The sequence below is a fragment of the Mus caroli genome, chromosome 12 (genome assembly GCF_900094665.2).
Source record: "Mus caroli chromosome 12, CAROLI_EIJ_v1.1, whole genome shotgun sequence".
In the NCBI taxonomy this organism is placed as follows: Eukaryota; Metazoa; Chordata; class Mammalia; order Rodentia; family Muridae; genus Mus; species Mus caroli.
Genome location: NC_034581.1, coordinates 71,152,151 through 71,178,789, shown reverse-complemented (window position 1 = coordinate 71,178,789; position 26,639 = coordinate 71,152,151). Strand labels below are relative to the sequence as shown.

The following is a 26,639-nucleotide window of genomic DNA, read 5'->3' as shown; positions in this document are numbered from 1 at the left end:
CTGTCCTGGAACTCACTTTGTAGACCAGGCTGGCCTCGAACTCAGAAATCCGCCTGCCTCTGCCTCCCGAGTGCTGGGATTAAAGGCGTGCGCCACAAGAATTCGTTTCTTAGTCTTAATGTTTCTCTTAATGCAGCTACCCCCATGTCAATGTAACCAACTTCACCTCCAGCTGGAAGGATGGCCTGGCCTTCAATGCCCTAATACACAAACACCGGTAAGGGGATCGATCCCTGGTGCTGGGGAAGATTTGAGACCTTGCGCTTAACCAGAGGGCAAGGAAGATGTTGTCTCTGCTGATTCTCCCTTTACCCTTGGCCCTCCGATTTTCCTCGACTTCCAGTCATACTGCTGCCTTCTCCCAAGCTGGTGCTCACAGCTCTCCTGCCTCTTGCCCCTCTGTCTCATTTCTCTCACCTTCCCAACTCCCTACATATGTCTAGCATCCTTGCTTCACACTGCAGCTGTCCTGTACCTGGGACCCCCATGGCCACTCCGTCTTAACAGCTCAGCTCTTGTCCCCAGGCCTGACCTCATCGACTTTGACAAGCTGAAGGACTCCAATGCCCGGCATAACCTGGAGCATGCTTTTGATGTAGCCGAGCGCCAGCTGGGCATTATCCCACTCCTTGACCCCGAAGGTGAGCCACTCCCGCTGTACCATTCTGGAGCAGTCAGGTGGACTCCTTCCCGTGCTGGTCCGGATGCCTGGCGAGCTACGGGTACAGAGATGTGGGGTTAGGCCAGGGCCCGGCTCTGCTCCTCAGTGACGATAGGTTTTCAGCAGACCCCTGGCTTAGGAGGAGGGTTGCTATGAGGCTTTGGACTGCCTCCATTCCGTGTTTGTAGATTATTGTTCTTATGTGGATCCCAGCACTGCCTGAAATCAGGGGCCTCCTCCCAGTTCTTTCTCCTTGCTATGTAGCTGAAGCTGTCCTTGAACTCCTGACCGTGCAGCCTCTGCTACTGCACCTAGCTACGCCTTCATTTCATACCATTAGACGTTGCCATTTGATGCACACGGTTGAACTTCATGACCCAGGAAGTAGAGCTAAATGCTTGAAATATGGCTTTCCCGGGCTCCAGTTTGGGTGCTCAGAATGTCCCGTCTCCCTCTTCCAGATGTCTTCACAGAAAACCCCGATGAGAAATCCATCATCACCTACGTGGTGGCGTTTTATCACTACTTCTCCAAGATGAAGGTGCTGGCGGTGGAGGGCAAGCGAGTCGGCAAGGTACTGAGCTGTGTAGTCGGCACACCAGTACTCTTCGTTTGTCCGCCGTAGGCCTTGAGTGGGAGCCCCCTGTCCATCCTAAAAGCTTTGGGGTTGGTCCCCCAGCTGCAGTTTGGTGTGCAGGACACCTGCTCCCCACTTCCTCCAGAGTTCCCTGGAAAACACTCGCGCTGATTCCAAAGAATCTCAGTGTCTGTCCTGATGGGCTGCAGCCCTGCATCTCAGCCTGAGTCTGGGGACCTGTGTATCTCCCAAACACAGCTCCCCAGCCCACCAAGCACCACAGGCTCTTAATTTGTTGATCGTGGCATCAGACCCCAAAGGCTCCCATAGCATACCAAGAGCACGTCCCTCCGTGCAGACTGCCATGCCTGATTTATTTCCCCTGCTGCTCCTCAAGAGTAGACAGGTTTCCATCCATCTCTGTGTGCCCACTCCTGTTTCCCAAAAAGCTGCCTGGATACCCTTGACTCCTAATAAAGTTTGAGATATAGCACCGGCCCCTCTAGGGCTCTGCAAACTTAACTATCTATAGGATTGAAGGAGGGGGGATGCTACCACTGAACCTCATCACTGGTCAGTGCAGAAGAGGGCTGCACCCACATCTCCTCCATTCCTTTAGCAATGTGAATGTCAGGGAACAAGCCCAACGGAGAACACTACAGGGCTTGAGAGAGATGCGGCAGCCCCAGTGTGGTTCACACTGATGGTAGGTCTCATCGGTAGCATCATTGGTGACATTTCCCTTCTGATGAGATGATTCCCTAGGTCATCGACCACGCCATCGAGACCGAGAAGATGATTGAAAAGTACAGTGGGCTAGCCTCAGACCTGCTCACTTGGATTGAACAAACCATTAGCGTCCTGAACAGCCGCAAGTTTGCCAACTCGTTGAGTGGCGTCCAGCAGCAGTTACAGGCCTTCAGCACCTACCGTACTGTGGAGAAGCCACCCAAGTAAGGCCCTGGCATTGAGGGATGTGGTCAGTTCTTGGGGGCTGAAAAGGTCAAGAGCTGAGGGTTGTGCCCTACGAAGTGTATCTATGAGGCACAACCTTGAGTTCTATAGCAGGACATCTGTCACCTGCTTGGCCACCCCACTTCCATGTCATCCAGCTTACTGACACTGATGAGTAACTTTTGCTTATAGAGAAAGAAAATGCTTTTCTAGGCTCTCAAGGCCAACTGGGGAGCTGTCTCAGGCTTCCTTGGAGAGCCAGTGCTGGGTATCTCCTCCTAGTGAGTCTGTCCCCTTTCTTCTCAAGGCGTAGCCTCTGTATTATCGACCTGAGTGCCCTGCATGGGGCCTTGCAATCATCAAGTATATCCATCTTTCTCCATCCCATCTGTCACTTCTCATCAGCAAAGCATTAAGCCTGCTTCTCAGGAGCTCTGCCCCGCCCCACCGCACATGTGCATGTGCACGTGGAACCATGCACACACTTGTGCACACATGTATAACGAACATAAGCACATACATATGCAACCGCACACATTTATACAGGCATGTGCAGATAGATACAGCCACTCAGGAATGCACATACAAATATTCACAACTATGTAACACATGTATATGAGCACATGCACGTGTATGGGTACACATAGGAATGCAGGCACACATACGCATGCATTCACAAATATGCACACACGTAAATATACACACATGCATATACAGTCAGGAGTTCCGGGCTTTCTGCTATTAGCTGTCTGCCTCTGAAAAGAGGCTTCTGGTTCATCAGTGATACCCTGATTCTTCTTACCCCACTCGTCTCTCTCAGTCTCTATTCAAGTCTCTCAAACAGGAAAACAGGAGACCCCTAGCCCAGGATGTTCTGTAACCCTGGATCAGATTTCTGGTCTGACACTAACCCACTTCTAAAATCCTAAATTCAAAACTGATAACATTAAGCCGGGTATACAAAGGTGTTACCGCTTGGCTGTACTAATAGAGTTTTGGGGTATAAGGGTCCTGGAGTGAGTCGGAGCAGTGAGGTGTGTTAGGCTAGGCGCACAGCTGATTCCTCAATGCTGTGCTCAGGGGTAGAAGCGGGTGGACTCTTGGTGCATGAAGAAATGTGAAGGTAACATTACTTGGACTGTGTCCTCTCGATCCTTTCTGGCCCTTGAGCACAGCTGGTCTATAGGACTTGAAGAACCAGCTAATTGAGACTTGAGCAAAAATTGCTTTCCTTGCAGTATGTTCTTGTGTAGATACTGCTGCTTCTAAGGTTTTTGTCAACTAAAATCAATTTGTCTGACAAGCCTTCTTTTGTAGGACAGAGAGGATTTTCTTTGTGTGGGTTGGTAAAACTTGGTATTTTTTTTTTTTGGAGTTACCAGAATATTCCAGTTAGTGAATCCCTAAGCAAACGAATGCTCTGATAACCATTGCATTTCCTCTGAATTGAGTTATAAAGATGCAGAGTCTTGGGCTGGAGAGATGGCTCAGTGGTTAAGAGCACTGACTGCTCTTCCAGAAGTCCTGAGTTCAATTCCCAGCAACCACATGGTGGCTCACAACCATCTGTAATGGGTTCCAATGCCCTTTTCTGATGTGTCTGAAGACAGCTATAGTGTACTCATCATATAAGTAAATAAAACTTTAAAAAATATATTTTAAAAAAATGCAGAGTCTTACCCAATTCCTGCCAGTGAGTGTTAGATGTCTTAGCAGGAAAGTAGACCTATCTTGTCTTTTTCCTTGTCTTTAAAGGGTCAGGGTTTCCATGTTGACTTCAGCAAACAGTTTGTCTCTGGAGACCTCAATCCCAGTATCCCAAATTATATTCCCCACAGGTTTCAGGAGAAGGGGAATCTGGAAGTCCTCCTATTCACTATCCAATCCCGGATGAGAGCCAACAATCAGAAGGTGTACACGCCCCACGATGGGAAGCTGGTGTCTGACATCAACAGGGTACTGTGACAGTTTCAACTGCCCATCTGAGCTGAGGAGGAGATGGGGTGGCCACTGAACGGGGCTAGTTCTGGTCACTTTATTTGGCATTGATTACATGCTGACTATTTAGGGGAATCATCTGAACGTCTCTAAAGAGGTCAGACTCTACCTCCTGAATCTCTTTAGGCACCCAGAATCATTCTTTGGGGCCATTTTTTGGTAGCCTGTCCTCTACCGAACCTTGAGTTTGTCTTTGAGTCTAGAATGTTAATTACTTATGACAGAAGGGAATGCTGTGAGGTGTTTCAGACGTTTGGAGACTTAGCACCATCTGGAAGCTCTGATAGAATGGAGGTGGCTATTTAGTCGTCAAGGATTTGCTGAGCACCTACAGAGGTGGAAACCATTATATTATTAAGCCAGTGTCTGAAGCAGGCTTAGGGAAATAGAACTGGGAAGTCTTTGACTGGTCTGGCCCAGACCAAAAATCAAAGGACTGTTACTAAACTTGAATCCGCCTCACCCCATAGTGGCAGGATTCCCTGGATTCATACATCCAGTGTCAGGTGAAAGAGAGGCAACCCCAAGACCACATATCCTTCCTGTACCCCAATAATTCTCTGCCTCATGCAGGCCTGGGAGAGCCTGGAGGAAGCAGAGTACCAAAGGGAGCTGGCTCTGAGGAGCGAGCTCATTCGGCAGGAGAAGCTGGAACAGCTGGCGCGGCGCTTCGACCGGAAGGCTGCCATGAGAGAGACGTGGCTCAATGAAAACCAACGCCTGGTGACCCAGGTAAGGGGGTACAACGTGGCAGGAGAGGGGAAGTGCACTGCTCCTGATGGAATCGGAGATCCAGCCAATCTCGGCAGCAGCTAAATAACCTCTTCTCAGCCTTGAGGTGCTCAGCTGGATCAAACCTACATCTGAAGAGAAACCCTTAGGACCTAAGTCTCTCTCTGCCTCTCTATCTCTTGCCCTCATTGGAGGTCCAGCCCTGGACCTTGAAACACACAGAACAAGTGTTCCACCACCGAGTTACACTCCCAGCCCATATTAATTCTCCTTTTTAGAGTAGAGTCTCACATACTAGAACAGGGCTCCCAGAGTGTCTCGTGTTGGCTGTAGCATCAGTAGATCCAAGAGTCAGAGTTGACATCATGGTTCTTCTCTGGAAACCGTTAAACCAGGGGTGCTTGTGAGCCATTCAGAAACTCTGCCCTGATAAGACAGGCAGCAGGGGACAGCAGAGGTAACCCCTTTTGGTTTCTTGGCCTCCAGGCCTGGGACATATTTCACTGGCTAACAGTGAACCCCAGGGCTAATTCTCCATTAGAGCATCTGTTCCCTCCCACTTAGAGCTTAGAATCAAATTAAATTCTGTCTGTTAAGGGGATAGCGAGTGCTCTAAGAGCATTGGAGAGCGAGCATACGTGTGCCCCAGATAGTGTGTGGGTAAACCATCTGTTTGCAGCGATGTGTTATCCTGGTGTAGGCAGCCCCTCCTGGCCAGAAATGGACAGATCCTCTCAAGGCAGGGTGGGAAGACCCAGCAGGCCACCAGAGGAGTCTGTAATGACACACAGCCTCACCTGCATGTGTGGTGCAGAGAGTAATTGGGGGCATTTAGAGCTGCTTGGGAGACATTCAGAAACTCCGCTCTGATTCGACAGGCAGCAGAGATAACTCCTGAGTAGAAATGTGTTTTTCCCGTGTGACAGCTCTGCCTGAGGGGCCCACCACTTCCCAGCCAGCAGAGTCTGACTGAGCTGCTGTTTTGTTTGTTGTTGTTTTTCTCTCTTGGGGGCAGGATAACTTTGGGTATGACCTGGCAGCTGTGGAGGCCGCCAAGAAGAAGCACGAAGCCATTGAGACCGACACAGCTGCCTATGAGGAGCGGGTAAAGGCACTGGAGGACCTGGCCCAGGAGCTGGAGAAGGAGAATTACCATGACCAGAAGCGTATCATTGCCCGGAAGGACAATATCCTCCGTCTGTGGAGCTACCTGCAGGAGCTGCTGCGATCCCGGCGACAGAGGCTGGAGGCCACCCTGGCACTGCAGAAACTCTTCCAGGACATGCTGCACAGCATCGATTGGATGGATGAGATCAAGGTGGGCGCTGGGGCTGCCCACCCCACACCCCGTTCTGTAGTCAGCACAGGCGTCCTTAAATACCTGCCTCCAGTCACGTCTCTAAATCACAGTGGAGAAAGGACAGAAATGTCACTAGCCCATGTTCACAATATTCCCAATGACCCAGGGATCTTAGGTTAGTGGTTATACAAGCATCAACCTACAGGAATTAGAAAGAGATAGACGGTAATAAGAAGCCCACAGGATCAGGCTCCGACTAATTGGGCTTTGATCCTGGTTAGAATCTAGACCTACTCTACATGGGAAACCAGAGAAGTCTGGATTCTCTCCCTCTGATGCAGGAGGTGTTGGGTGAAAATAAGCGTGAAATTGACCACAAGCTTTCTAAAAATAAACACGCCCAGGCTCCAGACCTTGAAGCAAATGATGCAGATGAGTGTGAAGTTTGAGACTTTGTAGGACACAGCATGGAAGGTTCCAGAGGGCATCCTTTTGTAGGAAGTCCTACTCTGGAGCATCTCTCATCCCAAGCAGCAGCCATGTCCCTGCTGTATCCGAGTCTCCCTGGCTAGGATGCGGGCACACACCCTAAGGAGGTGGCCTTCCTCTTCATTTGTCCTGGTCCCTTGACAGGCTCACATCTTGTCTGCTGAATTTGGGAAGCACTTGTTAGAGGTTGAAGACCTGCTGCAGAAGCACAAGCTAATGGAGGCCGACATTGCCATCCAAGGCGACAAAGTGAAGGCCATCACAGCGGCCACCCTGCAATTCACAGAGGGGAAAGGTGAGGCAAAGGGTGCTCTGGGCCCTTGTCCACCTTGGGTAAATCTGGAGCCATTTTAAGAATTCTGCCTCTTCTTTCAGATGACTGTGTACAAAACTTGAGGGGTAACCTCGCTCTCCCAGGAGCCGGCTGGTTCGGCAGCCTGTAACCAGAGTGACATCATAAGATGCCATCTGTCACCTGTTCTTTTTGCTATTGAGACTGTTTATGTTTCTAGGCCCTTGTCTTAAATAAGAGAGTTCATTACTTCCTGGGAATCTGTAACTGAGCTTTTTAAAATCTCATGTCATGTTATGCATTTCTACAAGAACTGACTCAACTTTCAATCTCCCTCATTTCTGAAGTGTGGTGGGAGCCAGTTATAAAGAATCTGTGCTGTCCTTTGAGTAACTGAGAATCCATGGCTCCAGCCCCACAGGTCCCTGAAGGGTTAGAGACATAGCTCAGTGGTCAAGTATTTGCCTACCACACACAAGGTCCCCAAGACCGTGAAAAATGGAAGTTTGGCATTGTGTGGTCCTGATCTGAAATTTGCCTATAAATAAATCCCTTCTTTGTCTTCCTCCTCCTATTCCTCCAGGGTATCAACCTTGTGACCCCCAGGTCATCCAGGACCGTGTCAGCCACCTAGAGCAGTGCTTCAGTGAACTGAGCAACATGGCAGCTGGACGGAAGGCTCAGCTGGAGCAGTCTAAGCGACTCTGGAAGTTCTTCTGGGAGATGGATGAGGCTGAAAGCTGGATCAAGGAGAAGGAGCAGATCTACTCCTCCCTGGACTACGGCAAGGACCTGACCAGCGTGCTCATCTTACAGCGCAAGCACAAGGCCTTTGAGGATGAGCTCCGGGGGCTGGACGCCCATCTGAAACAGATCTTCCAGGAGGCAGACAACATGGTTGCGCAGAAGCAGTTTGGACACCCACAGATCGAGACCCGTGTCAAAGAAGTATCAGCTCAGTGGGACCACCTGAAAGAGCTGGCTGCCTTTCGTAAGAAAGACCTGCAGGATGCGGAAAACTTCTTCCAGTTCCAGGGTGATGCAGACGACCTGAAGGCTTGGCTGCAAGACGCTCACCGGCTGCTCTCTGGTGAAGATGTAGGGCAAGATGAAGGAGCCACGAGGGCCCTGGGAAAGAAGCACAAGGACTTCCTGGAGGAGCTGGAGGAGAGCCGAGGGGTGATGGAGCACTTGGAGCACCAAGCCCAGGGCTTCCCCGAGGAGTTCCGAGATTCCCCAGATGTAACAAACCGACTCCAGGCACTCAGGAAGCTCTACCAGCAGGTACTGACCCAGGCAGAATTGCGTGGACACAAGCTGCAGGAAGCCCTGGACTTGTACACCGTGTTTGGGGAGTCAGATGCCTGTGAGCTGTGGATGACGGAGAAGGGGAAGTGGCTGGACCAGATGGATATCCCAAACACGCTGGAGGATCTGGAGGTGGTGCAGCACAGGTCAGACAGCTCAGCCTTGCTCATCCCCACCCGAGGGCTGAGGGTCACTTCCCACCGCTAGACCCTCCTCTGTGTCATAGTACAGGCATCAGGAGTTGAGTTCTGGTCTGACTCCGGGGCCTCCGATTCTTCACCCACTGGCACTTCATAGTTCTGGAGACAAAGGGGATTTTTAAAAAATATATTATGCAAATACTTCTCAGCAACAGGAGTCTTTACTCCAATGAATTCTGAGCATTGGAATACAGGAAGAGAGGAGGTGCTGTGGACATGGGGCTGAGAGGCTGGGATTCTATCACCTCTAACTCTCTGTGCTAGACCCTATGCCAGAGAACCACAAGGAGCCACAGAGACCAGTTTATAAACCGCAGGTTTCCAAGGCCACTCTGACTTCTGGTATTCTGAGTCCATAGCACCCTGGATATGGCCTGGGGGCATGTTCATGCTGTGGAGGGGGGAGAACCTTGCTGGGGAGGGGTGGCATGCTCAGGCTGAGGAGGGTGGTGCTAAGGCACTGGATGGAGGGGTGCTTCAGCTGTAGTTAGGGGACAAGCTCAGACTGTAGGTGAATGGGGTACTCAGGCTATGGAAGGGTCTGAGAGGGGAGGAGTGATGAGGTGATGGAGAAGGGGCGTGATCCAGCTGTGAAGGGGGCGGGGCATTCCGTCTTTGCCGCATCTCAGCAGCCTAGCACAGAATCCAAGCATCCTGGAGCAGGCGCAACTGTTCCCTGAAGTAGCGCCAAGGTCGTCCTACACTGATGTTAGAGCAGTGGTTCTCAGCCTTCTTGACGCTGTGACCCTTTAATCCAGCCCCTCGTGTTGTAGCGATCCCAAACATAAAATTATTTTTTGCTGCTTCATAATTTTGCTGTTAGGAATTGTAATGTAATTATCTGTGTTTACAGATGGTCTTAGGCAACCTCTGTGAAAGGGTCATTTGACCCTCCCCAAAGGGGTTGTGACCCACAGGTTGAGAACTGCTGCGCTGGAGGGTGCTGGACTCTTGTCAGGGAAAGTTGGTCTTCTTTCCTCAGCGTCCCTGCTTAGCCTTCTCAGGAACAGAGCTTCTGACTAGGGACAGGAGCCTTTGGGGAAGCACTTCTTGGTAGCAGAACTAGGGTAGAATAGCAGGTATGGCAGATGGCCCTTGGGGTGACTGACTCCTTTGCAACCCCAACACTATAAGCCCTTTACAGCCTGCACTGCTTCACACTTTTGTGTGGAGCTGTTGGCTGTATAGTAAGGAACTGTCTCCTAACTTGGCTCAGAAATACTAAGGCATAAAATTGAATCCATTGAACTAAAAATCAGCGTATCCCAGCAGATCTGCCTCCTTTCTTCCCGCCTGGAGACAAAGCATTCAGGATGGAGAGGGAGGAAGTCAGAACTGCACATCTGGAGAGTAGGAAATGCTGGACACCAGAGGACCTGCTGCCGCTCACTGCTCCTGTTCTCTGTCCACCTCAGGTTTGACATCCTGGACCAGGAGATGAAGACCTTGATGGCGCAGATTGATGGTGTGAACCTTGCCGCCAACAACCTGGTAGAGAGCGGCCACCCACGCAGTGGGGAGGTGAAGCAATATCAGGACCGCCTGAACAAGAGGTGGGGAGTGGGCAGAGCAGGGGTGGGGTGTGTGTGAGGGGGTTTCTACTAGCACCTGACACACACCTAGGGAAATGGCCTGAGCTATAAACATTCCAGTCTTTCTCTGCCAACCTGGTTGCTAGTATGGAGCTACAGCAGCAAGGGGGCGGGGGGAGTCTATGCCGTTGTAAGCATCAGGGAGGAGAATGTTGGTGGAGCTTTGAAAGCTGTGTCTGGGCATGAAGGCCTGTGTCTCCATGCACTTACGATAAAAGGGACATTCTGAGTGTGCAGATAGCTAGGGTAGGTCACGTGTTCTTGTGCCATATTTCCCCAGACATTCCTGGACATGGAAAATTGCTTTCTGAGAGTTCTTAAGTACTGTCCATAAAAGAAATGTCCCTGCCTGTGCCAAAATACAGCATCGATAATAAGACTGGCCAGAGTGAGGAAAATTAGCAGGGAGCCTTGAGCAAGCTTCACGGCCGGAACAAAAAGCAGGCCCTGAGGAGCCTTTAGAGAGGGGCTGCTTTCAGAGCAGGGCGTAATTGCTCATTAGTTCCTGGAGGATCTTTGAGGACAGAGCAAACGCTTGCATCCTCTGCACACGCACTGCCACATGGTCACTCCGGCCTCCTAACTGTGGCCCCTCCCGCCTACTGCCTACAGCAGTTCACGTAGGGAAGAGTCAGCTGTGAAGCAATAGGCTGGCCCTCTGGGGACTGCTGGGAGCCTGTTGGGAACCTCAAGCTGAATGTTCTAGAGCCTCTGGAAGGAGGCTGACCATCTCACCACCCCAGCATGGGGGCTGCAAGTCTGATGTTCATACTGAGAGGGGTGCCTCCTGTTCACCAGGCCTGTAGGCTCTAAGTGAGAGTGGGAGAGGAAGAGAAGTTGGGGGAGGGGGAGGGGCTGAAGCTGCTGTTCAAGTGAAGCAGTTAGATGGGAAACTTCCAGGCAGGAAGAACTTGCCTGCTATGCAGTGCTATTACAGTCACGGCATGCTGACACTCACCGTGGCTAAGCCATGCCCCACCTCAAGTGAAAAACTTGAAGGCAGTCACCATTCTCGGGTTCGAGAAGAGCTGAGGCGTGAGGTGATGAGATCGTTTCTGATAAGTCTAAGAGTTGAGGGAGGGCTGAAAATCCATCCAGTTCAGCAGAGAAGGGGAAGCTCCTTTACTGTGGGGCTGGCACACACTGTTTGGGGCAGCTCTCTGGTTTAGGATGTTTGGGCTGATGCGGAAGGATGGAAGCCTGTCTCTGATTCTGGCTCAGCTCCGCAGAGACAGCAGGACCTGCCTGGTTCATCTCACACTCATTTTGTACCTCCACCTCAGGGCCACTTCTCTGATCCTGTCTCTCAGTGTGCTTCTCTTTCAACTATGTATTCCAAAGCCTGGCCGCGCTTAGCCCAGACAGACTCATCTGCCTGTTGAGATACTCCCTCCCTCCTTTCTTTGTACTGGCTTGAGCTTTGCATGCAACCTCGCAATTTTTTTATAGATGTATTAATTTGTGTGTGTGTGTGTGTGTGTGTGTGTGTGCGTGCGCACACCATACTCACACCTGTATCCTCAGAGGGCAGAAGAGAGGATTAGATTTCATGGGATTGGAAACATTCGTGGACTGCTATGTGGGTGCTGGGAACGGAACCCAGGTCCTCTGCAAGAGCAGATGCTCAGACATCTCCCCAGCCCCCCTTACCTTGTATTTATAACTACAGTTCTGAAGCTTAGCACCAGGAATACCTTACTGGAAATGTGTTTAGGCAGTCTTGTCACTGTGTGAACATCGTAGAGTGTACTGACATAACCTCAGCGCCATCACCTCCTACACATAGGATGCATATTCTGTTGTTTCCAGGCCACAGTGAACAAAACAGCATGAGATGAGGTCGGGATTGTAGGTTCAAGTGTAGTTAGCACGCACAAGGATCTGGGTTCAATCCCCAGGACCACCACCAAAAAACTCAGACGAGATTTTCCTCATCAAACATCAGGAAAGCGATGCCATGCAATGACCACAAGCGGGAGGTCCATGAGGCTTCGGACTGGGCAGCACCACGTACTGCTCACAGAAAAGCAGTACATGTGGATGACACGTCCCAGAATAACAGTGAGAGGCATAGTGTAGTGAATGTGTAAGCCAGGAGCTTCATCGTTCAGCATTATCAAGCACAAAACAGGGGGTGCAAACAGGAAGTAGAACAAGACCCCCAGTGGTCCCACAGTCTCCCCGAGACAGTGCCACCAGCTGGGGGCCACAGTTCAAATGCCCAAGCATATGCGGGACAGTTCTCACTCAGACCACCACATCCCACTCCATGACCCCAGAGACTCATGCCTTATCCTAGTACGAAATGCATTCAGTCCCACTTCAAAAGTCCCCATCGTCCCTTAGTCTCAGTGCTGGTTTAAAGTTCACAGTCTCTTCTGAGACTCAAGGCAAACTCTTAAGCGTAACCCCTGACAAAACAAAAATCAAATTTTATAATTCCAACATGTAATGGCACAGAATATGCATCTCTATCCCAAAAGGGCACAGTGAAGAAACGCTGGACCAAAGCGAAACCCAGCAGGGTGAACTCCAAATCCTATAGCTCGATGTCCAGTCTCAGAGAGCTTAGGGGCTTTAGGCGCCATCCCTCCAGCCCTGCTCTGCAGCGTGCTTTTCTCCCTTAGGCTGGTTCCACTTCCTGTGTGTAGATCTTGGCATCTCCACCATCTTGGGGTTTCCACTGCAACCCAGGCTTCGTTTTCACAGCTTCATGCAATGACCTCTTAAGCTTGTCTTCTCAGGGCGGCCGTGTAGGGCTGTCCCTGTCATAGGGGCCTGGGGTCAGCTGCTCTTTGATACAGTGGAGGGAGAATCCATGAATCTTTCCTTCTTGCCTTCTTTGTGTCTCTAAAGTCAGTGCCACATGATGGCACTGCCAAGTTAGGCTACCAGTTGAAATGGGCCCTGACGCCTGCTGTTTAAGCGCTCGTGTGTGTGTGTGTGTGTGTGTGTGTGTGTGTGTGTGTGTGTGTGTGTGTGTTTTGTCAGGGAAGAATTTGTGTGTGTGTGTGTGTGTGTATGTGTGTGTGTGGTTTTTTGACACAAATTTTCTTTGTGTGTAGCCCTGGCTGTTGTGTAACACACTGTAGAAACCAGGCTGGCCTTGAACTCAGAGATCCACCCACAGGCAACATTTTTTGTTGTTATTGTTGGTTTTTGTTTTGTTTTTTGAGACAGGGTTTCTCTGTTTAGCCCTCGCTGTTCTGAAACTCTGTAGAAACCAGGCTGCCCTTGAACTCAGAGATCTGCCTGCCTCTGCCTCTGCCTCTACCTTCTGAGTGCTGGGATTAAAGGCAAGCACAACCAGCGCCCAGTTTAGCAGTGGCTTTCCAGGAGCCAAAACAAACAAACAACACACACACACAATTCTTTCAGCTCTCTTCACATGTTGGGAATTCAGCTGGGTGGGGTCTTGCCCTGAGGCTGCCTTTTTCCTTATTTCTGTGCAGCAAAGCCTCTCTTTATGGTGCCAGTCTCCTTAGCAACCCCTTCCAGCGCTGCCCTGTTTAGAACATTAAGCCTACTGGTGCTCCTTTCCCTCTAAACCATACATTTTGTATTTCTTTCTGCCCCACTTGCTCTCTTTCGTTGCAGACCTGCCTAGGACTATTTATTAGTAATGCCTAGGCCACAGGCTGAACAAACATCTAGTCTTGGCATTTCCTTCATCGAAGAAATTAGGTCATTACTTTTAAATTTAGCCTCAGGGAAGTTCTTACGGCTTGGGCATTTGCCAAGATAATACAGGAACGGTCTGTAAGCCCGATGCGGTTACTGCCCTTGCTTTCCTCTGAAACCTCTTGGGCTGGACCTCTGTAGTCCGAGTGGCTCTCAGCTCCGCTGTCTTCCAGGCTCCTACTAAAATGGCTTGTTAGACTCTAACAACATCCAACTGCTTTTCTAGTCCTAAATTCCAAAGTCTTTTCATGTTCCTTCAAACAAAAAACCCAACGTGGTTAGGTTCTTCAGAGCAGCAGCCAATCTCTGCTACCAACCCCTGTATCCGTTACTTTTCTACTGCGGTGACAGAACACCATGACCAAGGCAATTTAGAAAAGGAAGTGCTGATTTGGGCCTAGTGGGAAGCAGAAGGCACGGCAGCAGGAACGGGAAACTGGGAGCTCATATTCTAAACCCTGAGCGCGAAGCAGAAAGAGTGAACGGGAAGTCTGTCCAAAGTGATGTACTTCCTCAAACAAGGCTCCGCCTCTGAAAGATTCCATAACTCCTCCCAGACGGTACCACCAACTGGGAACCAAGTGTTCAGATACCTGAGCTGGGAGGGGGGGGAGTGTTTGTGTGTGTGTGTGTGGGGGGTTCCCATTCAAGCCACCACACAAGCATTCAGTTTACAAGTGTGCTGTTTTCAAACGGTGAACAATGGGTAAGCTTGGCCCCAAGGGAGGTGTCTCCAGTGGTCTGCCCTGGCTGACAGGCAACTCTTCTAAAGAGGTTTATTGGATGTTGCAGACTAACGGGAGACTCCAGCATGTTTGTCAGACCTCTGTATGTTTCCGGGTTTCATAGCAGCATTGTGCCTGAAGGTGGATGTTACTGTGCATTGCCGGGGCAGTCCCTCCTGGAGTCTGCCCCTCTCTCCCCTTGCTTCCTTTCTCTTTTCACCAGGCCTCTTTTGTTTTTGTTTTGCTTTCAGGCCCTAGGGCACTTTGAATGTGGCCCTGGGCATTTTCACACTTCCTCTAGAGAAGCTAGGGACTGTCCTGAAGCATTCTTGAAGTTAATAATGTGAGCTTTCTAGGTATTTCCAACATTTCTAAAACTCTGGGGAAATTGTTTAAAGAATGTCTCTGACTTGTGGCAGGGTTAGAACCTGATGAACCCACTTTGAGTGGTTAGCATCATAAGCAGGAAACGCATTTGCAGGGGTGAGTGGATAACGGACAGAGCTCGCTCTGTGAGTAAGAGGACCGGGATTCAGACCTCTAACACTCACGTAAAAACCAGCCATGGCTACCTTCGATCGTATTCCCAGCATGGGGGTGGAGTGGAGTAGAGACAGCCAGCTGGCCTCACCAAAACCGCATGCTTCAGGTCTAGTGAGAGACTGTCTCAAAAAGTAAGATGGGGACTGGCAGAGCAAAACCCCTGACATCCTCCTGTGGCCTCCACTTATGCACCACAGGGGAGCATGCCTGTATACACACATGGGCACAGACACCATGCACGTGTGCACACACGCGCACACACTCCTATGACCAGGCACTGTGGCACTAATCCTGGCTACTCTGGAAACTAAAGCAGGAGGCTCACCGAGACCAAGCAAGAGTCAGGGACCAGTCTGGGCAGCTCAAAGCTGCTACTCACCTAGCTTAGCAGCGTGCACTCTGTGGGCTTGGTTGTGTCCCCTGTGGTCACAGGGCTGACTGGGAGTGTCAGCCGCTGCCACCGCTCGATCCTACCCCAGTTTCACACTTGATACTTCCAGCTCTGGCAACAGACAAAACCCACAGCACGGTTCCTGCTAAATACATATTTACCTTCACACTAGCCAGAAGCCTAGCCATCATAGATCCCAGACTGTTCGTAGTTACCTGAGGTTCAACTGAACATTATGTGTGGCTAGGACCACATCATTGTTTGACTCGTGAGAGTTAAAAACATCAGGTTCTCCGTTAGGTATATCTCAGGTAAGATGGGACAAGTTAATTTTTGTTTACCTGCAATTAAATATATATACATTACATTTTGTTTGTTTATTTTGTAATATATGAGGTCTGTGGGGGAAGACTGGTAGGAAATAGGGAGAGGGAACCCCTCGTTCTGTGTCTCCTCTGGGAATGGTGTGGTATCCGTTTTCCCTTGGTCTGTGTCTCCTCTGGCAGGTGGCAGGCCTTCCAGGCAGTGGTGTCAGAGCAGAGAGAGGCTGTGGACTCAGCTCTCCGAGTAAACAATTACTGTGTAGACTGTGAGGAGACCAGCAAGTGGATCATGGACAAGACGAAGGTTGTGGAGTCAACCAAGGACTTGGGACAGGACCTGGCAGGTGTCATTGCCATCCAGCGGAAGTTGTCAGGGTTGGAGCGGGATGTACTGGCCATCCGGGATCGTGTGAGTGCCCTGGAACGGGAGTCCCAGTACTTGATGGAGTCACACCCTGAGCAGAAAGAGGACATTGGCCAGCGGCAAGCAGATGTTGAGAAGCTGTGGAAGGGCCTGCAAGATGCCTTGCAAGGTCAGGAGCTCTCCTTAGGTGAGGCCAGCAAGCTGCAGGCTTTCCTGCAAGATCTGGATGACTTCAAGGCCTGGCTGTCCATGGCCCAAAAGGCAGTGGCCTCCGAGGACATGCCTGAGTCACTCCCAGAGGCGGAGCAGCTCCTACAGCAGCATGCAGCCATTAAGGAAGAGATTGATGCACACAGAGACGATTACCATAGGGTCAAGGCCTCTGGGGAGAAAGTGATCGAAGGTCAGACCGACCCAGATTACCAGCTTCTGGGACAGCGGTTAGAGGGCCTAGATACTGACTGGGATGCTCTACGCCGGATGTGGGAGAGCCGAGGGAACACGCTCACCCAGTGCCTGGGCTTCCAGGAGTTCCAGAAAGATGCCAAGCAGGCTGAAGCCATCCTCAGCAACCAGGTAGGAAGAAGCATACAGAGCTGGGTCAGGTGTGTCCCTCAGGAGACTTTACTAGTGGTACGCTCTTCCTAGTCACCAATTAAAGGAAATCCTCTGTGTTCTTTCCTTATCACGTGCCTCCGGTCCCGTGTCCCAAGCTGTCTTGCTTTGGGTCATTTGGAAGCTAGAGAAGTGGACTTGACCCTGGGTTACTACCCTCTCCCATAGCTCTCACCACTGCCCATGCTTGCCGTCCAGGAGGGAGTGGAAGGCCAGGCCTGGGGAGCAGAGCCTTCTCTTTGCATTGCTCTGTAACCCGCACAGCTACCTGCGGTGCCCTTGCTTAGCTCAACCTCAGGCCTCCTCTGGAAACTTTACCTTAACAGGAATACACTCTGGCTCACTTGGAGCCTCCAGACTCCCTAGCAGCTGCAGAGGCGGGCATCCGAAAGTTTGAGGATTTCTTAGTGTCTATGGAAAACAACCGAGACAAGATCCTGAGTCCTGTGGACTCTGGCAACAAGCTGGTGGCCGAGGGCAACCTGTATTCGAACAAGATCAAGGAGAAGGTGCAGCTGGTTGAAGACAGGTACTCCCTACCCCTAGGTCCATGAGGCCCTCTGCTACCCCGGGGTAAGGACCCCAGGCTTGGTGCTAGTGTGACTTCCTTTGACTTCCCAGGCACAAGAAGAACAATGAGAAGGCCCAGGAGGCTACAGTTCTCTTAAAAGACAACCTGGAGCTGCAGAACTTCCTCCAGAACTGCAAGGAGGTGAGGCCAATGGACAGGGTGCTTCTAAGATTTCAGCCTCAAGCACTCAGAGGTAGGAGGCCAAAGGATTCCTGTCTCAAGAATGGCAGCATTACAGGAACTGGGGACTTGGCGTTACTTAACTCAGTACTCCTTGACACCTTCTGTCCCACAGTTCTTTTCTACCCTCAAACTCTAAGGGTGAAGTCATCCTTTGATTTGCCCGATCTAGGACAAGGAGTGGTCTGCAAACACTCTGGGTTGGAGTCACCTAAGCCTGGACAGAGCTACCTGCAAGGCTCTGGGGTGTGCACATTCATCCACACACAGGGCTCTTGTGTAATGACCTGTTGGTGCTGACTGGAAATCCACAACGCTCTTTTGAGCACCTTCATTTTGTACTGGGCCCTAGAGTTGTGGAACAAGTCTTGGTCCTGGTGCTAACAGATTGTTAGGCCCCCGAGGGCAGGTGGGTAGGAACTTAAGGAGAGAGTCTGCTGATGACACTTCCCGAATGCTATGTGGCTTTCTCTGACTCCTTATTCTCCCCTCGGGGCTTCCTCTTGGCCCATATCACTCTGTTCCCATCTGCTTTGCCCTTGACAAGCCAGGCTTGGCATGAGGCTAGGACATCTGCCTTTAACCTCTTCCCCATGTAATATTTTCTTGCTGTTTATTAATCATTTATCACCCCACTATCGGGATGGATTTATCCATCTACCTATCTACTAAGAGCGTACTGAGTTACTACAATGTCTCAGGCCTTATCCTAGGTCCTAGAAGTATGGAAAGAACAAACTATCTCACACCCCACACACTCTAGTAAGGAAGGCACAGGTAACCCTTTGACCTCCTGGACGTATACTCAGAAGCCACAGGGCTCACACTTTCTGCCCACAGCTCACTCTCTGGATCAATGACAAGCTGCTGACGTCTCCAGACGTCTCCTATGATGAGGCTCGCAACCTTCACAACAAATGGATGAAACACCAGGCGTTTATGGCAGAACTGGCTTCACACCAAGGCTGGCTTGAGAACATTGACGCAGTAAGTAGGCAGTCGGGTGATAGTCCCGAGCTAAGTACCTGTGTCGCAGGCTTCATCCGTGACACAGAAACTGCCCTGAAGCTTCCTGGACCATAGAGAGCTTGACCGTAAAAAACGAAACCTTTAGTGTTCCTGCCATAGCTAGACTCCTTCAACCTGGTCAGAACAGCTAGGGTCCAGCAGCCAGCACCCAGAGGGCAGTCATTTCTGTTAGCCTTCCGGTACTGTGCTCTCTATTGTTTGGTTGAGCAAGGCTAGCAGGAAGCAGCCATTCACGGCCCTTGTAGATGAAACTGTGGGAGCCACCTGTGTCAGGCTCGCCCATGGTCCAGGTCAGTGTGGCAGGGGCTCCACCTAGAAGTCCTGTTCCTTTCCCTGCTGTGGCTGTCCAGGAAGAAGTAGGCTCAGTGGCCGCATGAAGCCGTGCCTAATAGTGGTTAGGGCATCGCTCTGGGAACCAGACTCAATTCTCTTCCCTGCTCAGCTCTTCCTTCCTGAGACCGGGACAATAGCTCTTACCGACCCAGCCGGGAGCGCTGCATGCTTGCAGACAGAGAAAGCACTTAGGATAGTGTTTGACAAATGGGAAGCCATTGATGATCCACTATGAATAGAATATGTGCCTAGAGCCAAGTCCTACCACACTGTCCACACCCAAAGCACAGACATTTATACAGGGGAAACCAGGTCAGGTGGCCTTAGTGACCAACCTGTCTCTGAGGCGAAAGCATTACTTCTGGAGTTTGTAAGAGGTTCCCATGCTATGAGTACCTGGATCTGATTTGTTTATTAGTTTATTTATTATTAATTTTTTATGAGACAGGATTTTACTCTGTAGCCCAGGCTGCTCACAAACTCATGATCTTCTCCCTTCAGCCTCCTGAGTATAGGGATTACCACCATGTACCACCATGCCTGACTCCTGATAGATTTTGATCTTCTTTTTCTTTCTTTCTTTCCTAGGAGGAGGGTAACTGGGGGTCAAAACTCTACCATTCAGCTAGGTCCCCCACCCTACCCTCTTCTCATTTTTTAAATTTTGAGACAGTATCTCACTAAGCTGCCAAGGTTAGCCTTTAGTTTATTTTGTACTTCAGGTTAGCCTTCAACTCATTCTCCTCTTGCCTCAGCTTTCTGAGTGCTGGTGTTAAAGGCCTGGCTCCTGAATGAACCTTGCTTTTTTTCTTTCAGTGTAGGCCCCTATGCTGGGATCTCTCTGAGTCATTTGTCCAGACACTGCTCCCTGCCCCACCCCCATCTGTAGATAACTTTAGAGGTTCGGAGTGATTTTTGGTATGGCCTCAGCCAAAGTCTGTGTCCATTCCTGGCTTTGCCAACCTCTCCTCAGGATTTCTCTTGCAGCCGCCTGGAGTGGGGCCCCTCGAAGGCTGCTGAAGCCCAGAGTGAGTTCTGCTTCTCCCCCTACAGGAGGGGAGGCAGTTGATGGCAGAGAAGCCCCAGTTCAAGGATGTGGTATCAGACAGGCTGGAAGCCCTGCACAAGCTCTGGGAGGAGCTGCAGTCCACCGCCAAGGCGAAGGCGGAACAACTCTCTGCTGCGCGGAGCTCTGACCTGCGCCTGCAGACCCATGCCGACCTTAACAAATGGATCGGTGCCATGGAGGACCAGCTGCGATCAGACGACCTGGGCAAGGATCTCACCACTGTCAACCGGATGTTGGCTAAGTTGAAGGCACGTGAGCAGGCTGTACACTCAGTGTAGAAGGGATCTGAGGACGCCAACCTGAACCCCTAAAGGAAGCGCACCTTCTGTTCCTCTTAGCTTGACTTTGTATCATGCAGAAATGCGTGATTCAGAAGCCGGCTCCTTACCTCGGCAGTGGTAGGACAGGAATCTAGTAAGAAGGTGCATGAGAAATACAGGAGGAAAGACTGAGGAGAAGCAACCAGGGGGACTTCTCGGGGGAGGCTGCGCTTTAAATGGGCCTCAGAGGATGGGTGGGGTACGGGTAGGTGGCTGGAGGCACACCCTCCGGGTATCCCAGACAGTACTGACACTGTTTCTCACGTCCCAGCGAGTGGAGGAACAAGTGAATTTGCGGAAGGAGGAGCTGGAAGAACTCTTTGCCGAGGCACCCTCGCTAGGAGCGGAGGCAGGAGACACGGACATGAGCATCGAAAAGCGGTTCCTAGACCTTCTAGAACCTCTGGGGAGGAGGAAGAAGCAGCTGGAATTGTCCAAAGCCAAGCTACAAATCAGCCGGGACTTAGAGGATGAGACGGTGTGTGGGCTACAGTCTCTCTACCCCCGGGTCTGAGGTGCCAGCTGCCACGGGGAAAGCTGGCTGCTGCCCAGAGCAATCGTGGCAGCAGATGACTGGTCATCTCGCCCCTTATCTCATAGGGCTGCTTTAGAGATTTGGTTAAATTGGAAATCGGGGTGGATTCTTTGTGAATGGGAGCTTACAAGTCACTTGTTAGTACTGATGGGGAGACTTTGGGGACAAGGTTCCACTTTGGGATCAGGAACAGAACCTCAGTTTGAAATACCTGTCTGTAAGATGGGGGCAAAATCCAAGGAGGGTGTTGGGAAGAACCAGGCAGCACCTTGTCTGTCTCTGTGTGGGTGTCCTGGAAAGGTTGTCTGTCTGTGATAGTTGTCAGCTAATCCCCTGCCTTCTGGTCTCTGCAGCTCTGGGTGGAAGAGAGGCTGCCACTGGCTCAGTCAGCTGACTATGGCACTAATCTGCAAACTGTGCAGCTGTTCATGAAGAAGAACCAGGTGAGTCTCATCTCACCAGCGCATCTGCCCCTGCTTAGTCCCGCCTGGCCCCGGGGGGGTCTGGCCTAGCCATGATGTGCACACGGCTGGTGACAGCAGATTATTGCTCCTGATGGCAGCTTTCAGTCCCCTAACTTCATCTGAAATTTCAATGCAGAAAGTGGAGGCTGGGCATCCTGCTACTTAGAGATTTGGAACCACCAGACTCTACCAGGCTCAAATGAGTACCTGGCTTGGGGTGGGGTTGAGGAACAGGGGGTGTCCAGTCTACTGTTGTAGTCCTATTTTTGGTGGCCTCCTCTTGGGAGGCCACCAGCACCACAGCAGTCCCTTGTCCTCTTCTGGGGCTAAGCTTGGCGTATACAGCATCCTTAGGGTCTATAGATCCTGTTCTGTAGACACATGACCATTCCTGTGAGGCTCAACCCCATTAGAAAGCTACTGAGTTTGGACTCGGGTCCCAGAAGCAAGCATCTACTGAAACACTCTTTGAGGACAGATTAGGTGCTTGTGGCTAGACTCCCGAATGCTAGCAGATACCAAACACTTCTCTTGTCGAGGCTGCAGAGGGAGCCTGAGTCCTAAGAAAGCCAGCAGCATGGGATTACAGTCGTCTCATGCCTGCCCTGGGGTTGGTCTCAGCCCTTTCTCTAGAAATCAAGATCCTTAGTGTAAAATACAGTAACACACTGCAGTAGGGCAGGTGCTTGTGCATATTCTTAGTCATGTGTTCTAAGTGCTGGAAGTCAGTGCTCTGCCCACACCCTCCCCTTGCTCCTGCCTTTAGATGATTTTAAAGGCTTGGAGGGAATTGTCAAGATGGAGGAGGTATAAGGAGCCCAAGAGTACATACTACCCCCTGAAAGCTTTTTGACCCCCAGAAAGGCGATCAAGTATCAGGACCTCCTGAAGAAAAAGATAATAATTCAGTCACCAGAGTGTGTGGAAAGGGCCCTTTGGTGGCCAAAGGCTCAAATAAGGAATAATGATATACAGTTCAGATCTGAGCCACAGAAATGGAGACAGACGGAAGCTAAAGCATTCCATGAGGCACTGGTAGTCACAGCTTGTTCTTTTACCCGGAGCAAAGACATGCTAACATAAAATGGCAGTTGCAGGTTCTGAAGTTGTTTTCCTTTCCTCGAGCACAGACACCTAAAATCAAGCTCTGAGGGTGTTCATAGCAGGAGTCAAGAGCATTGGTTTGGCCTGTGAGTGTAGCTTCGATGGTAGAGCCTTGCCAGCCATGCCCAAAGCCATGGCCATATCCACATACACTGGGTTTGTGGTGAACACCTGTAGCTCCAGTTTCTGGGCATGGTGGTGGCAGAAGGATCGCAAGTTCAAGGCTTGAGCTACATAAGACCCTATTTCAAAAAGTGTGGTGGTGGGGTTGATGGCTATCGCTTGCTCTGCCCTGGCAGGAGGGGGAGGGGGGTCTCCTGCTGCCTCTTATTCAGCGGCAAGGCTCCGCCTCTGAGCCCCTCCTCTGGCCTCAGACCCTGCAGAATGAGATCCTAGGCCATGCGCCACGGGTGGAGGATGTGCTACATCGAGGGCAGGAGCTGGTGAAGGCCGCTGAGATTGACTGCCAAGACATCGAGGAGCGCCTGGGGCATCTTCAGACTTCGTGGGACACGCTGCGGGAGGCAGCAGCTGGCCGACTGCAGCGCCTGCGGGATGCTCACGAGGCACAGCAGTACTACCTGGATGCAGGCGAGGCCGAAGCCTGGATCAGCGAGCAGGAGCTATATGTGTTCTCTGATGAACCCCCTAAGGTACACAGGGGGCAGGGTCCGCCAGCCAGCTGAGCAGATAGGCAGAGCTGTGGTGGGCAAGCTCTTGGAGAGCCTGGAAATCCAGGTGTGTGAGAAAGTAAGGGCAAAGTATGGGTGTGTAGGGAACCCTGCTCTTCTGTGGTACCCATTAGGGCATCCCACTTCATTAAGAACATCCCTACAGGGCTGGTGAGATGGCTCAGTGGGTAAGAGCACCCGACTGCTCTTCCGGAGGTCCGAAGTTCAAATCCCAGCAACCACATGGTGGCTCACAACCACCCGTAATGAGATCTGATGCCCTCTTCTGGTACAATCAATCAATCAATCAATCTTAAAAAAAAAAAAAAGAACATCCCTACAGTTTTCCGACTCGCCACAAGGGGGTGTTCCACCCAAAGGCTCTTCATAGTCTCTTGTGGCTGTGCTGTGTGGACATAAGGGGGTCTCTCGGGACTGCAGTGACCCTATTCTTTCCTTGGAAAAGCCACTGCGTATTTTGAGGACTGGGAAGGAGTAGGTTACCTTCTTCAGGCCAGCTAATCGAGGACCTAGGAAGTTCTCATGGGGACAGACCTTTGGGAGTTGGACTTGAAATGAAGGGCAGAAACCAAGTAAGACTCTAAAGAGCCGAGAGAGGAGAGGGGCCGGGGACAGCTCTTCTTGGAGGCAGGAACAAGAAGGGAAGGAATGCTGCTTTCCCTCTGAGTCTGGCTCCCCAGAGCTTAGCTATAGCTTTCCAAAGACAGGAGTTATGGAGGGGTAGGGTTCTGGTGTTCACCACCTGCCACCTCGCAGGATGAAGAGGGAGCCATTGTGATGCTCAAACGGCACCTGCGGCAGCAGCGCACCGTGGAGGAGTATGGACGGAATATCAAACAGCTGGCTGGCCGTGCCCAGAGCCTGCTATCTGCAGGCCACCCTGAGGGGTACGTGTGCCTCCTGTGCCGGCTTGGCGGGTTGTAGGCGTCAGACCAGGAACCCTTCAGGTCCAAAGAGGGAGAAAACGGGGACTGGTTTCCCCAGAACTAGAGGTTTCTGGACTATTGGTTGTCTTTATTACGTCTCGTTCCTTGGGTTGTGTCAAGAAGTCCTACAAGATAGGCCACCGAGACTGTCCTTATATAAAGGTCAGAGTCAAAATGCCCCTGGTGAACCGAGAACTCCTGTCCTTTGAAGAGTTAGCCTGTACTAAGACATTCTGAAGACCAACTCTGATTTGGGTTTGGTTTTTTTGAGACAGGGTTTTCTCCATGTAGCCCTGGCTGTCCTGCAACTCTCTCTGTAGACTAGGCTGTCTTCAAACTCACAGAAATCCACCCGCCTCTGCCTCCTGAAGGCTGGAATTAAAGGCATGCACCACCACCACCTGTTTTTTTATTTTTATTATTTATTTGTTTGTTTGTTTGTTTGTTTATGTTTTAATGGTTCCAAAAAAAGAACTTCAGGACCTTGAAGCAAATCCTTAGGTAGGAATCAGGTAGATACTGGCCAGACTTCAGACTTCATAGGCTGCTCCAGCCATGGCTCTGTTCTCAGCTACCATTAGTCCCTGCCCCCTTTCCCCCCACACACACTGTGTCTCCTTGGCAGCCACCCCACACATCTCCCAGGGAGCCCCAAGAATTGAGTCTCTGGTTCTGTCTTTTTCTGGAGAGCTAATTGGGGTCACTCCTGCTGAAGCTGCATTGCTTCCTGCGGAGGTCAGTGGAGAAGATTCGCCCTTCGTGCTTGCATCGGTGACCTCCCCAGAGAGGCACTGTGAGAGGCACCTTGTGGGGACAGAACTCCAACACAGCCCTGCTGTCCCCAGAGGCATTCCGCCCTGAGGGGAGCAGGTATTCCTTTTCTCCCCATTCTTTTCCTGGGGGGGAAGAAATAATAACAACAACAACAAAAAAAAAAAACAAACAAAACAAAACAAAAAAAAAAACCCTGTAATTTCTGGGGCCAGCACTTCTGGGTTATTCTGGTTTATTCTGGTTTGTTTCATTGAACTGAGGATGGCGCCCATGACTTCACACCTGCTGGCAAGAGTTCTACCCCAGAGCTGCCCCCAGGCCTTGCCCTGGGTCTTGCTCACCTTCCTTACTTCGTTTCCTGATTTGGGTCCCAGGGAACAGATCATCAGACTCCAGGGGCAGGTGGATAAGCAGTATGCGGGGCTGAAGGACATGGCTGAAGAACGGAGGCGGAGGCTGGAGAACATGTACCACCTGTTCCAGCTGAAGAGAGAGGCTGACGACTTAGAGCAGTGGATTACAGAAAAAGAAATGGTGGCCTCGTCCCAAGAAATGGGGCAGGATTTTGACCACGTGACTGTGAGTACCCACAGCTGCTACTTTCTTGGTCTTCTTCTAAGTCAGTAGACACAGGCAACCATCACTCCAGACCTGTATGACTCATGTGCCAATTGGGAGAAATTTCACAAAGATGCAGTCACACAAGTGGACAACAGCAGACAGTCTACCCTGGGGAAAGTGTGACAGCTAGTTCCAGGTGGCCACAGTAACAACCTGGCAAAGTGACCCCGCCTGCCCCTAGCTAACTGCATTCTACCCCACCCCATATCCAGATGCTCCGTGACAAGTTCCGAGACTTTGCCCGGGAGACCGGGGCCATCGGGCAGGAGCGAGTGGACAACGTGAATACTATCATTGAGCGGCTCATCGATGCGGGCCACAGCGAGGCGGCCACCATCGCCGAGTGGAAGGATGGACTCAATGACATGTGGGCGGACCTGCTGGAGCTCATTGACACCCGCATGCAGCTGCTGGCTGCCTCCTACGACCTGCACCGCTATTTCTACACAGGCACCGAGATCCTAGGCCTCATAGATGAGAAGCACAGAGAGCTGCCGGAGGACGTGGGGCTGGACGCCAGCACCGCTGAGTCCTTCCACCGGGTCCACACTGCCTTCGAGCGGGAACTCCACCTCCTGGGAGTGCAGGTACCACCCACCCACTTCCCATCTGCAACCACCTTCTCCCAGTGTTGGTGTTGGGGGCCCCACTTCGCTCCTAGTGGAAACCTCTATAATAGGATCAGATTTTTCTTCCTTAGACAGCCAATGGCTCAGGACAGAGCGCAGCAGCTCTCAGACAGTCGTTAGCTTCAGGCGTGGTTCTTCAAGCTGTAGTTTCCCGGCTTGTTGTACAGCTTATCAGCTAACACACAGTGCTTTTTTCAGTAGTGGATATTATTTTAAGGGATGTGCGTAGTGGCTGGATCTTCACAGACGTCTCCAAGTAGGCACTCACATTGTGTTTGCAGATGAAGACAGTGCAGTACAGAGTGTTGCCTGGGGAATAGTAGATAGAAGGTGGAGCCAGAACCCAGGCCCTAGTGGGCTGGTTCTAGACCCCTCAGGGTTAGTTAGCCACTAGTCAGGTCTGACTTTCATGGGGTTCTAGAGTCCCTAAAATCTATTTAAATCCCTCTCTGATCACTAGAGCATACCCCGAGGGACCTCTGCGGCCTCTCTGGATTTCTCGGAACTTGTAATAGGCAGGGTCATTGAGGGACGCGGGCTGCTGGAGGCTCCCCTGGCTTCCAGTGGAGTTGGGAGAGTTGAGCCGGCACTACAATCTCGAGCCAGCTCCACAGGACTCAGGGAGAGAACACTGAGGTAGACTGGAC

The 26,639-nt window shown here is 51.1% G+C and overlaps 1 protein-coding gene across 2 annotated transcripts in view; it reads left to right on the top strand.

Annotated features, from left to right (window-relative positions):
* The window catches only part of Sptb (spectrin beta, erythrocytic), a 131,223-nt gene that overhangs the window by 81,705 nt on the left and 22,879 nt on the right, over positions 1-26,639 (top strand). For both annotated transcript variants that reach the window (XM_021178696.1, XM_029484833.1), the window contains exons 6-26: positions 137-217; positions 526-641; positions 1,123-1,235; positions 2,004-2,191; positions 4,031-4,148; positions 4,764-4,922; positions 5,938-6,240; positions 6,856-7,006; positions 7,587-8,457; positions 9,927-10,064; positions 15,950-16,706; positions 17,072-17,274; positions 17,367-17,457; positions 18,337-18,483; positions 19,912-20,175; positions 20,519-20,725; positions 21,136-21,225; positions 22,725-23,003; positions 23,799-23,929; positions 25,117-25,321; positions 25,576-25,950. In XM_021178696.1, coding sequence (XP_021034355.1) covers positions 137-217; positions 526-641; positions 1,123-1,235; positions 2,004-2,191; positions 4,031-4,148; positions 4,764-4,922; positions 5,938-6,240; positions 6,856-7,006; positions 7,587-8,457; positions 9,927-10,064; positions 15,950-16,706; positions 17,072-17,274; positions 17,367-17,457; positions 18,337-18,483; positions 19,912-20,175; positions 20,519-20,725; positions 21,136-21,225; positions 22,725-23,003; positions 23,799-23,929; positions 25,117-25,321; positions 25,576-25,950 — 4,987 coding nt within the window. The remainder of the gene's footprint in view (positions 1-136; positions 218-525; positions 642-1,122; positions 1,236-2,003; positions 2,192-4,030; positions 4,149-4,763; positions 4,923-5,937; positions 6,241-6,855; positions 7,007-7,586; positions 8,458-9,926; positions 10,065-15,949; positions 16,707-17,071; positions 17,275-17,366; positions 17,458-18,336; positions 18,484-19,911; positions 20,176-20,518; positions 20,726-21,135; positions 21,226-22,724; positions 23,004-23,798; positions 23,930-25,116; positions 25,322-25,575; positions 25,951-26,639) is intronic.